Below are 13,839 nucleotides of genomic sequence, written 5' to 3'. Positions count from 1 at the left end.
CACACTGTGGGCTGGAGTTGATTTCTATGAAGAACTTTGACACCTTTGGAAGTAAAGTGCTATCACTACAGAATGAGATCAGGTGTCTCAGGCAATGTACACACTGCATTTAGAGCCTCATGTTACTGTTACCTTAATGGCTAAATCACAATGTTCACTGGCGGTAGTGAGTTGTTCAATATGTCTATCCACTTCTGCTACCGATAAACTGCAGCTGCTTTTCTTCCTTCCGCAGACAACATTTTCCAGACCCGTCAGCACTCTTTGGAGTTCAGAATTCAAGTCACTACAGTTATCTAAAAGAAAGCAAAACAAAGAAATTATTGAAACAATTAGTGACTCAGTGAGAAAACAAACTGTAACCCAGGAAATGCCTGTTGCAGAACAGCTTGGACTGCTACTGTTCAAGGAATGCCCTTGCAATCTGCCACTTTTTCCTCACCAACTGACAAGCTTAAATACCACAACCACATCAATTGAAATCGTGAGTTACCTCCCATCTCACAAGTAACACCCTCCTGACTTATCTGAAGTGTTCATTTTTTCTTCAAAAACCTCTCTTTTATGAAGGACAACATTTTAAGACACCGCATGCTCACATACTATGCCATTCTTTTTGCCATTCAGGGCCCATTATCCGGATTTTATTACCCTCAAAGGTTTTTCTCTGTAAAGTCAACATTTTTTCTGCCTGGTACATTCACTGACATTACGACCTGACATGTTTCAGAGGAATTTTTGAAGTTATAACTTAGGCACTGCCTGATGCAAAAAGTCCTGGTGTTTACAGAAATGTTCCCTACTGACTATTTTAGAGCCTATGTTTCACTTTTGTAGCTGTTTCTTCTTCAAATGAAACTGCAGAATATTCATGGATAGTAACAGCACACCTTGTTCCTTGCTATGTTCCACACTACAGCCATATTAGCAGCATATACGACAACGCTATTTTAATTATAAAATGTGGCAAAGAATCACTTTCTTTTCTGTCTTTAGGCAAAGCTTTTTTAGTGCCCTGGGCACTGCCACAGAGTCCTCCATTTCTGTGAAAACTAGTGGGTCTCAGTATCTTGATAGGTCACTTCATAAATTATTTTTGTTTTTCTTAGGTTCATATCTGGTGATAGACAGTGGCATTCTTAAGGTAGACACACAGTAGAATTCCCCCTTGTGCTGTTTCTCAGATGTGCTAGTTAGTATTTCAGGCTTACTAGTTAAGAGGTTAAAGTAACTACCGACTGTACAGGACACAAGTGGTGTACTATGAGACAGCAGTGCACCAGCAGTTCCTGTACCTGAATAAAAACAGTGGCAGGCATTCTTGCTGGAGGGAGTTATTTCTGTACCCCTGTTGCAAGCATTTCACCATGGTCAGAATTCCCTAGTAGCCTCACAGCTGTGATTCTTACAGGGGACTGAAGTAGTATGGCACTGAAATGTGTCTGAAATTTAACAGACAAGAAATACCAGATTATTGTAGATTGCCTTGAAATCTCTCTGTACAAGAGAAGACTGAAAGTGGTTGGATGCAGGTATGAGATGGTCAGAAAGTAAAAAACTGTAAACTTGTTACCACAAATCTAACTCCACAGCCTAATGCACATAAAGGTGAATCTATTGCTGACCAAAAAGATTAACTTAGAATGATGTCACAGTATTGTATGAAAAATCTGAATGGGCAACACAAACAAACCTTTACTCTTGAAGTCATTCACTAGTTACTGTCTAGCAGCCACTCATCTGTTGTAATAATATCAAAAATCCCTTTATAATAATACTCATTTATGAGCAGCATATAACATGCAGGCCGCTTAACTGTAAAAACCCCTGTTTAGTTTGTTTTAACATCTTCTGTAACAGACACATTTTGTCCATTTAAACAACTTTCACAAGACCTTGTACGCTGTTTTGTTCCTACAGTAACATCTTCCCCGGAAAATAAGGGTTTACAATAATAAGAACCCCATTTTCCACGGAAAAATCAGTACAACCCAACCACAAGCTCTGCAAGACATATGGGAGAGCATACATAGTTTTAGCTCTTGGTGTTTTATTGACTGTAGCAATAGAGCGGTGTATCCACATGTATTAGTGTATCATGATGTATTACTGTTTTTAGTAAGTCACTGATGCTCATTCCATTAGGGCAGTAAGCAAGGTCTTGCACACAGTTATTAGGTCATAATTTTTTATCTTTATATATCTGTATCCAGAAGGGTAAAAAACCCCAAAACATATTTGTGCATATATACAAGGATTAATTTTCACAGGAATATGGAAACAAAACCCAAAAAGGACAGAGTCTGTGTATAGAACAAAAACAGATTAAAAATGCAAGAATCCCTAGGGTTAACATTCATATTTTATCTGTTGCTATATTTCAATTTATTGCCATGTTTCCCACTGTTAGCAGAAGCTTGGATAATTTTCCATTAATGTATACAAACCCTGCTTCAGCTCCACCCCATGAAGAACAAAATCAAAGCCCTAACTCCAAAATAGATGCTGAAAAGTAAAGTAGTTTTTTTTGTCCAAAAAAGTGGAAAAAAAAAATAATTAAAGAAAAGTCCTCATGTTAGAATCTGTTCAAACAGGAACTTATTATTAACAACTTTTGGAAGTAAAAATATAAATTTTTTTAATGACATAAAAACCTCTACTAAAATGTCTTGACTCCATATGGTATTTTGTTGACTATTTTCAATTCCATATGTCAGACACTTTGAAATTACATTATGATTAATATTGTTCTACCAATGTTTCTAGAAATTTAAGACACTGAAATAGAAATGTGCTGTGGCAGGTCTTGCATTTATAAACTAATACATCTCCAGAGCTGGTGTACTCATTCGAATTTAAGAAATCATACAGAAAATCTCTTTTATATGGTTGTTTACAATATCAACATGTTTTCTATGTTATTAAACTCCTCTTGAGGGCAATGAACACTACGCCCAAGTCAGCCTACTCTCAGGTCCATTCCTCTAAAAGGCACTGTCCTGGAAAAAAAAGCAGAAAGTTCTTAATAATGAAGTGCTCTGCTCCAAACAAGTGGAAACAGTTTTAATACAGTTTCTTAAGTACGGAAGCAAATACTGCATGTTGCAGTATAGCCATCAAAGCCCCATGTAGAAAAAATAACTTAATATTTAAGGATCACAAGTTCTGCAACAGGGCTTAAGGCTGCTATTTCTGTGATTTCCTAAATATTGCTTGTATACAATATCACCTACAGAAGCTCCTAGAAGAAAATGAAGACCAACTATTTGGTTTTAAAATTAAATTAAGAGAAAAAGTATTCTGAAGAGAATTCTGGAAATCAGTCATAGTGAGGATTACACCAGGCTTCTGCTTGTCTACAGCTATGGTGCTCAGCAACTGTGCCCAAACACTTAAAACATTATCGTACTCAAGCCCTAGTATCTGCTTATGCTTATACTGCCAACTTTACATAGTAATTATTCCATACTTGGACATTCTTCAAATGATCACTAATTGTACTTGAATGACATAATAGACAAAATTCTGAAGGCAAGATGGTTGCTCTTTTAGTTTTTAATCAGAAAAAATTAGTAACAGACTGTCTGGAGGTACTCCCTTCTTGCACTGTCTTTGAACACCTTGTGTTGGATTTATCCTTGCACAAATCCATTTCAGTAAGCTATCCCTATTCCATACTTTAAAAAGGCTCTCAGATTTCAGAAAGTGCAGACACCCTTTAAAATTAGGCTGCAAAAGAACCGGACAGACAGTTCCATTCCCCACACTTTTTTCCCCAACGTTTACTTTGTCTACAATTCTTTCCTAGAGTTAGACTACTTTACACTTTATGTGTGTAAGATACATGAATAGTTTCCTCCCCACCCTCTTCTTTCCCAAAAGTCATGAGCAATCCTGAACAATCATTTCATTTTAGACTCCATAGCTATTCTACATCAAGGCACAGATGTTACTTCACGTACAAGTTTGTAGTTGTGAAGAAGTTCAGCATTTGTTGTGATTAACACAGCCTAGATTAATTTATTTCTTCAACAAATGTTTGGATTTGCATTTCAAAGGCTATGGTGCCTTTCTGCTGCGAGAAAGTATCATGTCAACTAAGAATCGTAACTCACCCATGTCTGCAGTGACCATGGTGGACTGATTCTCTGGTACTGAAACAGAATTCTGGTCCATGCTGCGTGAGTCTTCGTTAACCTCATGCTGGCTTTGGCTGAGCTCTGACCGCAGCTCTGAATATTCATCTTCTTCCCTGGGAGAGAGCAAAAAGGCACAAGTAAAATCTTCTGAGGAATTATGTTTCTCTGTGACATTTATTTCGGACCTATAAGCTGAGTCATGGAATACAATCCGCACAAATGCTTTGTCCAGCCAGGAGAGAGGGTTTTGTACCCTTTACTGCAAAGCAACTGTGCTATGCTCATAACACTCATTTGCAGCAGCCAGTGCCTGGTCTCCATCTTTTTATTCCCAAATTCATTATTACTCCAGACCACTATACAAGGAAACAATGGGTGGAACTGAATGCAAGCAAGGATGTGTGGAAGAAGGACACACACTGCTCTGCAGTAATTCCCCAACTGACAATTCTTGATCAGTGCAAGTGGCTTTTGATCCCAAAGTGGATTAGCAATTAACAATTTTGGTTTCTTTCTAAATTCAAGGATGCCATCAGCTTGTGTTCAAAGCAAGCGTGCACAGGCACATACCTGCATATCTGTATCAAAATATTCTTGAGGACAGGGAGGTTTTTAATTTTCTCAAAAGGAAGAGATCAGATGAGTATAGCACTGAACTGCTGGAGTTAGCGGAAAATAAAACCCCTCAATTACCTAGGTTTTAACTTATTTGTCAAGCTGGTTCTACTAAAATAATTGACACAGAATACTTTAGGCAAAGCTAATGAGCTTAAAAAATTAGGGGCTTTTCCCTCCTGTCTCCACACAGAGAGTTCAAAGCCCTGGAAAAGAAGATAAGTAAATGAATAATAGCTTTGAGAACATTTGTACACATTTTTTCTTTTGATCCACTTGCTGATTCGACCCAGAATTAATTTTTTTTTACTCCTCTAATAACTGTTTTGACATTACGTATTTTAAACATGAGAAAAACACCAGCTTACTCAGGTGCAGAGCCACTCTGGTAAGTAAGCAAATGGACATCATTCTGTTTCACACTAAATCAGATGTAAAGATTCATTTTGCTGCAGATTCAGCAGGAATGTGTGAGAACATAACTGTCTGAATTTGGAAACAGTAAGAAATATCAAAGAGCTATCTGGCAATCTACATCTGGGAAAGGCACCTGTAATGTTAAATCTGCCGTGTGTATGCTACATGGTGATGAGTGTTTCTTGCAGAAATATTGCAGGATTTAGCCTGGATTTGCCAGGCAAAATAGCAGAGACAATGGCCCATATATACATATGCCCATATATACATATGCCCATATATACAGGCAACAATGACAGAAGTAAAGCCTGATCTCAAAGTAGCAGAGGTGACAATTTATGAACCAGGCCAACTCAGAAAGGAATTTCAGCTTGCTTGACAGGCAGGGTTCCCCAAGCTACCAAGATGTAATTTCTACAGGAACTGTTATGGTCTTCTAGCGCCTACATTTGCTTCAGTGCAAAGAAAGTTTGACTTGATCAGAAGTGCTTAGTGACTATTATTAAACAAAAATGTTGGTTAAAATTGAGATTTAGATCATGCAACAAACATTTAAGAAAGTGTGAGAAATAAATCATGAATCGCAGGAATTAAAACAGTGTAATGAAGACACGTAGGCATGAGTTAATGTTCCATGAACTCGTTTACTATTAGCTATGGCACAAACCAGTATGATTAGTTTTAGACAAAAACAATTACCAAGCACTCAGTTACATTTTTTTTGATCTGAAGGTAATTAATCTTCACATTTATGAAACAATTAGTCCTACATTTTTAAAAACTGAATTACCTCTACAAATGGATGAGAGGCTGTACTGATCATAAAACAATGCCATACACAGAATAATTTCTGACCACCCTTGCTCTGGCTCATTTTGCACAGATTTTCTGTTTAAAATCCAGCACCGTTTCATCTAGCTAGCAGTAGTGCTGTTTCTTTCGTTTAAGCACCCTCAGTATCTTGGGTCAGCTTAGAAGTACGTCACATGGCAGGACTCACACCACTCTGATGGCTCAAGCCAGAAGTCAGTTTCTGAATGAACTAATGCTTCTAAGACTTGACCAGGAAGATCAGAAATCCACTTCTGGTAAAGTGACAGCAAGGACAATCCGCCTCTGTACCACCAGTCTCACAGGGGGCAGACTGAGGGCTAAAAATACAAGCGGAAATTTGAGGGGAACGATGTATCACAAATTTGAATTTTGCCTTCAAAAACTGAAGTTACCAATAACAGAAGGTACTCTTTTAAGAGGAACCTTTCCCCAAAATGGTAGAAGAATCCTCTGATGGCACAGAAAATGCAAGGAGCTTAGCAGTTCATGACGGCTAGCTGAACTGCTGCTACACCACCCAGAAGGTGGAAGTATTACAACTTGCTTGTTGCTGCCAATCTAGGGCCTGGCTGGAGAAAGCAGGTGTTTGTTCTCCTATGGGCTCTGATGGTTCCCAGCTGCTGGAATGTCATCCTGAGTTGGAGACAACTAAGATCAGATCAAGCTGTTCTAAACACAGACTGAATTTTGGGTTGACATAGCACTTCTGGATATGGTGTAGTTGAGAATGGTCAGTGTTAGGTTAATGGTTGGACTAAATGATCATCAAGGTCTTTTCCAGTCTTGATGGTTTTGTGATTCTGTGATCGGCCTGGGATCAATGTGGGAGCAAAAAAGTGTGTTTCACAGGTACATCTGCATTTCTTGCTTTCCTTATGTTTGGGTGTGACCAAGGATGAAAACTGCTGCAAAGAGACCAAGAAAAACTTGATCAAATAGTAAATAAAACGCTGCACTTTCAGCATCAAAGAATCACAGAATCATTCAGGCTGGAAAAGGCCCTTGGGATCATCGAGTCCAACCATCAGCCCTACTCTACAAAGTTCTCCCCTACACCATATCCCCCAACATCTCATCTAAATGACCCTTAAACACATCCAGGGATGGTGACTCCACCACCTCCCTGGGCAGCCTATTCCACTGACTGACCACTCTTGCTGTGAAAAATTTTTTCCTAATGTCCAGTCTGAACCTCCCCTGTTGCAGTTTAAAGCCATTCCCCCTTGTTCTGTCACTAATTACCTGTGAGAAGAGACCAGCACCAACCTCTCTACAATGTCCTTTCAGGGAGTTGTAGAGAGTGATGAGGACTCCCCTCAGCCTTCTCAAACTGAACAGTCCCAGCTCCTTCAATCACTCCTCACAGGATTTATTCTCCAGGCCCTTCACCAGCTTCGTTGCCCTCCTCTGCACTTACTCCAGGTGTGGCCTCACCAGTGCAGAGTACAGGGGCACTATCACCTCCCTACTTCTGCTGGTCACACTATTTCTGACACAAGCCAGGATGCCGTTGGCTTTCTTGGCCACCTGGGCAACTGCTGGATCATGTTCAGCTGCTTGTCAGTTCAAACCCCCAGATCCTTCTCTCCCAGACAGCTCTCCAGCCACACCTCCCCAAGCCTGTAGCCATGCAGGGGGTTGTTGTGGCCCAAGTGCAGGACCTGGCACTTGGCCTTGCTGAAGCTCATCCCGTTATAATTGGCTCACGGATCCAATCTATCCAAGTCTCTCTGTAGAGCCTCCCTGTCCTCATGCAGATCGACACTCCCGCTTAACTTGGCATCACAGAATCATCTAGGCTGGAAAGCCTTGAACATCATCTAGTCCAACCATTAACCTAACACTGACAGTTCCCAACTACACCATATCCCTCAGCACTATGTCGACCCGACTCTTAAACACCTCCAGGGATGGGGACTCCACCACTGCCCTGGGCAGCCCATTCCAACACACAACAACCCCTTCTGGAAAGAAATGCTTCCTAGTATCCAGTCTAAACCTTCCCTGGTGCAACTTGAGGCCATTCCCTCTTGTCCTATCACTTGTTACTTGGTTAAAGAGTCTCATCCCCAGCTCTCTGCAACCTCCTTTCAGGGAGCTGTAGAGGGCGATGAGGTCTCCCCTCAGCCTCCTCTTCTCCAGACTAAACACCCCCAGTTCCCTCAGCCGCTCCTCCTACGACCTGTGCTCCAGAACCTGCACCAGCTTCGTTGCCCTTCTCTGGACACGCTCGAGTCATTCAATGTCCTTTTTGTAGTGAGGGGCCCAAAACTGAACACAGGAATCGAGGTGCGGCCTCACCAGTGCCGAGTACAGGGGTCAGATCCCTTCCCTGTCCCTTCTGGCCATGCTAGTGCTGACACAAGCCAGGATGCCATTGGCCTTCTTGGCCCCCTGGGCACACTGCTGGCTCCTGTTCAGCCGGCTGTCAATCAACACCCCCAGGTCCCTCTCTGACTGGCAGCTCTCCAGCCACTCCTCCCCAAGCCTGTAGCGCTGCTGGGGGTTGTTGTGGCCCAAGGGCAGCCCCCGGCATTTGGCCTTACTGAAACTCCTACAGTTAGCCTTAGCCCATCGCTCCAGCCTGTCACCTGCAAACTTACTGATGATACACTCTATGTCCTCATCAAGATCCTCTTTTCACACCACTGACGAGTTCTGTGACAATGCTGTCAGGGGGCACATTCTTTTCATGGCTGCAAACAGGGCATAGTTTCATATTTTAGGTCATACTTGAAACAACATGAGAATTAGTCACTTAAGGCAGGTGGGGCTGCGCATTGTACGCTGAAGCCAACACTACCACACTCACACTGCCATTTGAATTGAATTCAAGTAGCTTCCACCTAGCACACATTCAGAGGCTAGAATGAGACCTCCAAGTCATCATGTAAATATGACTAAAAATGCTATGTGTTATTTCTTGTGATGCGGTAGTCTATCCACCCTCCTTCTTCCTCATTGACTCCAATACAACCTATTTTCTGATTATATAGCAGATTAAAAGCTGTAAATCTGAACAAATGATTTTACAGCAACAGGTTACAAGCTTCTTGACAACTGTTTCAAATAATCCTTAGCAGGTACCAATATTAAACACGTATTTTTGTTTGGTATTGTTAAAGTTGCCTATTATTTTTGGAGTTGCATACATGTACACAAATGACCACTGGTTTAGCAACTTGATCTCTTCCTTTTTCCTTTTGCTGAACCTCAATTTGACATCTATGAAAGACTGTGAGTCATAGGCCAAAGTTGTTTCTGTACAACCAACTCACAGGTGATTTTGCCTGCCAAAGACATGATTAAGAAAAAGAAGAGCTGAATTTGAATGAATTTTAGGCAATAATAAAAGCTTCTGAAGTCAGGAATACTTACTTTTAACACAGACATTTTCCTTTCAGCACACTACTGTGTAATTTGTAAATCCTTTCTGTGCTTCAGAGTTATTGGGTGTATCCTTTTAGTCCAAGTATTTACAATATGACTCTACAATTGGGAAGATCCATTTGAACAGCTTTGCTGTCTGCTAAGTTGTACACACTTGGAGAGAAAATGGGAGTAGGCATACACCTTGTCAAAGAGCAGAGAACCTTTGCAATGCAAAAACATTGTCTTCTACATATTGAAACAGCAGAAGTAGGAGTAACAGGGCCACTGGCATCCATTTGACATGCTAATAGGAGACCCAAGCTAGCACCACTCAGTGAAAACTGTTCATTCAAAAAAAACACGACAAAATGTGCTCTGCACAATCATCATAGGCTCTTCTACCCAACAGTCTTGCAGCGTTTGACGAAAGCCTGTGACTTAAGTTTTACAACAAACTTAGGCAAAATACTAGCCACCTCCTCCTACTCCCTCCCTAATAATTTGGTAAGAGTAAGACACTGCCACACAATTGTAATTCTCCAAGAAAAAAGAGGCAAAGTTTATGTCTCTAAAGCATCCTCATCCTAGTGGACCACTTCTTTAGTGCCTATTTCTCCCACACTGCTACATTCTTGAGCTGGTAGCGGGTAAATTCTGCACTATCACACATGAATAACTAGGCAAGCAAGAGGCTTGCACAATATGAGTATAGGGAAATCTTATCAGCCTTAATATCAGATCAGTTACAACCATATTTCAACTTTTTTTGGTGAGGCTGGGCTTCCAAACCAGCTGGGCTGTCCAGAGCAGCAGCAGGGAGATGAGACAACTGTAGATGAATGTTGGCTTCCTCCCACAACCATGGTGACCTCATTTTCCTTTGAGAATGCTGGAAGAATGTAGCCCAAGAGCAGCAGCTAACTTCATATGGCCACACACATGGAACTACTTGTACCCAAGAAATGGCTAATAAACCTAGAACAACCCTGAAAACTTCTAAAAATACTTTTGTAAAATTACTGTTACTAAAAGATCAGCATATCAGATATACCTGGGAATTGGCACAGGCATTGACATGTGACTTAAGATCTCTTCTAGAACTGGCATTACTAAGCCACATGAGCAAAAGCTATTATACTTCAAGCTGTGTGAAGCCTCTGACACTGCAAGGGAAAAAAAAAAAAATCAACACCAAAAAACAAAAGAGAAAATTTCTCAGAATTGAGAGTATTAACTAGCTTATACAGCCTGCCAACACTCCTCAAACTGTTGCAATACCTTATTCAGATTCAAACACTCTTTCTGCTTACTTTCTGCCCTATTTTCTGAGGATACTACTCACATTCAAACAGAGAGCTACAAATTTAAAGACAATACAGCTTAAGGAGGATAGTCAAATAACCTCCATGAAACATCTTCCAATTGTTTCCAGAATATTTTTGGGTTTTGGAAGGAACCATCAAGAATGTCATACAGCAGCAGTACATCAAGCTACATGTTAGTTATTTTTTACAGCCTAAAAAGGATACATGCAAATACTGAACAATCTCTGGGGAAACATTTATCTGTTATGGAATTAATGTAAATGCAAGAATACTGTTTCCAGAAAGACAGACTAAATTTTTTGATAGCACAAGTAAAGCTTCCACCCAGTATTACTCGAAGGTATCTAAGAGTCAAATCAAAACTGAAATCCCTCCTGTGTTCTGGTTTAGAGGAAAGCATAAATGCCAAGGCCCTAGCAGGGCCCCAGAACCTTTGCTCTCAGGACTGTTGTGTTCCAGCTCCTGCGCACACAGTCCCCATAGCCAAGGGTGGAGTGCTGTGAGTCACACCTGTCCCTAGCGAGGACAGCAATTACACCACCCTTGCTCTGTGGGATGGAACAGCTTCTCAAGAGTGACGCAAGTGGGTCCCAGAGCCAATTTACAGACAATCACAGCAAGAAGTATCAGTTTTTCTCCTTTCAGTTGTCTTTACAAATCCTATGGAATCCCTCCAATTCTACCTCTGCTTTTCATTTTTAGGAGGAATATTACTCCTCTGTTCCCCAGACATTAAATTATTGGTCTGCCAAAGTAAACAAGCTATTCCAATCACCAAAGGAAATAAAAAAAATCCACTCAATTTTTTTGTTCCTGCTCATAAAACCAGAACAAATAAAAAGAGTAGAGGCATCCTAGCTCTCATACAATAAGACCAAAGAGGAGGGGCATGACAGTGGTGTGGCACCTCTTGCAGCAGTATTGTTCTCATGCCCTCAGAAGCCTGCACCCTCTGAAAGCGCAGAAAAACTGCACTTTTCATGAGAAGCATCATGTGCTTCCCATCGAGCTTGGTTCTCATGCCTCACTTTCCTGTGCATGCCATGGCTGACTTGCTCATGGACATGGTTAAACATTCACAGCATCTGCCCGATTCCAGTATTTTGTAATTGAAGACCACTTGGCATTTTGCTTGCCACACGGATGCCCAACAAACATTTTCTATGGATTCTATGTAATTTTTTTCTTAAATGTCATAGAGTTCTGCCATTAAAGAAAAAAATATCAATGCAGCTCTCGTGCTTCTGAGATTTTGCTTTTCAACCAGTCTTTTGAATTGGTAGAGCTTTACCAGAGAGGAAGGCAGGATGGGCTGCCAGAATCATGCTGAAAAGAAAGGCGATTCAAAACAAGATGAATGGGAAGGTTGTTTGCAGAGGTATCAAGCATGAATGAACAAGGGAGTCACAGGGATTTTTTTCAGAGAAGTACTACCAGTTTAGAAAATATGTGAAAAATCTCACCATGATCATCACTAGATACAATGATCTCAAGAGCTGGCAGTATTCATCTTAATTAATGTTAACATAATGTGATTCTATCACTGCTTTTATAGTGGTATATATTCATGATGATACTTTTATTTATGGTACACCAAACTTTTTTCTTTTTGCATGAAAGTATTTTCATGAAAGGTTAAGTTAGTAGTTGTAACATTGCCTTGTGCTAGGTGAAATGTTTACACAAAAAACCAAATGAAGCAGTTCTCAAAAAATTACAGGTAACAGGAAAAGAAAACTGAAAGTTTGCTACATGGGTAGAGCACGATGTCAACATTACCTACGAGTGTCAAATCTAATTTGACACTCTCCAGAAAATCCACAGATTCTAGTAGTTGCAACCTTACAAGCTCAACTTTAAGAAGCTCCTTCCTCATTCTAGTCCAACCTTCTCTAAGTTCAGAATAATGGGTAAAAGCAAGTGAGGAAAAAGAATTTTCCTGTAGTCAAATGTGGTTTATTTTAACACAGTAACAAGTAATAACCTAGTCTAATAACTCAAGCTTTGCTGTTCCAAGGACAAGCAACAATGTGATTGTATACCACTGTGTTTTGTCACAAATACCAATATAAGTAGATGCAAAACTGAAATCCACTTCAGCCATATTTCTGACCACAAGTGATTTGGCTTAAGTCATCTACAGGATAGCACAAAATAAAGTTAAAAGCACATATGCAGGCTGGGTGGTTACATGCTCCTTTATCCACCACTGCTATCACTTGTCTGGTACCCTAGCATGTATGCTACATTAAAGGAATATTTAGATGGCACAGTGCAGCTCTCTGCAGTGTTTGTTAGGGCTTTGCAAAGTGTGACTTTTCCAGAGAGAATGTAGCACTTTTAAGCCTTGGGAGGATTCTCTGCAGAACACATACCTTAAATAAGGGCAGCTACTCAGTACCAGCCATAACAAGCCTAACCACCTTAAGATCATCATCAAGTTATATTTAGAGTATAATTCACAGCATATTTTGCAACATTCTTGCATTGGTCCAGAATTTCAAAGAAGTTGCTATACCTTATTGTTGTCCCCTGCAGTCGATCAATTTTCTTATTTAGTTCAGCAATGATACTGTGCAGCTCTGTGATTCGTTCCTCATAGCGTAGTGTTGTTCGCTCCTGCACATCTTCATGCTCTCTCATTAGGTGGGATTGTTCACACTAAAGCAGAGAAGCAAGGAACAAAGTGTCTTATAACTGCACAGAGATCAGATAGAAGGAAGGTTTTCTTACTTATCAAGCCAACAGTGCCTTAGCAAGAGAAAAGGACAGATGCAAAATATTGACAGGTGAACAAAGCTATGCGATTACAAGGTTTTAGGCACTGAAAGACTATATAGTGTACTTTTATTATCTTTTTTTCTAAAGTGCAGAAGTTGCCTTTCCTGCTTCAACAAAATCACCATCTGCAACTCAAATAGCTATAAATATCTCATCTTTGGATCTGTGAGATTCATGATTCATCATGAAACTTCAAGGATCCTCCCAACATGGTCTGAATTAGAACAAGTCCTAAGGCAGAAACCACATTATTATAAAGAAAAGTAACCACACTTCAAGGTTATGACTTCTTCTCCAGTATAACTATTTGTTTTTATAAGACTTTAAGACAGTGTATTTTTTATTATTTTAATTCT

General features: G+C 40.2%; 1 protein-coding gene across 5 annotated transcripts in view; it reads right to left on the bottom strand.

Moving 5' to 3' along the window:
- The window catches only part of MCC (MCC regulator of Wnt signaling pathway), a 213,010-nt gene that overhangs the window by 55,660 nt on the left and 143,511 nt on the right, over positions 1–13,839 (bottom strand). For all 5 annotated transcript variants that reach the window (XM_074932661.1, XM_074932665.1, XM_074932663.1 and 2 more), the window contains 3 exons: positions 13,221–13,363; positions 4,116–4,252; positions 133–296 (listed from right to left, as the gene is read on the bottom strand). In XM_074932661.1, the coding sequence (XP_074788762.1) occupies positions 133–296; positions 4,116–4,252; positions 13,221–13,363 (444 nt within the window). The remainder of the gene's footprint in view (positions 1–132; positions 297–4,115; positions 4,253–13,220; positions 13,364–13,839) is intronic.

The sequence above is a fragment of the Athene noctua genome, chromosome Z (assembly GCF_965140245.1).
Source record: "Athene noctua chromosome Z, bAthNoc1.hap1.1, whole genome shotgun sequence".
In the NCBI taxonomy this organism is placed as follows: Eukaryota; Metazoa; Chordata; class Aves; order Strigiformes; family Strigidae; genus Athene; species Athene noctua.
The sequence above is the reverse complement of the archived record's forward strand: the minus strand, read 5'-3'. Positions and strand labels throughout refer to the sequence as shown.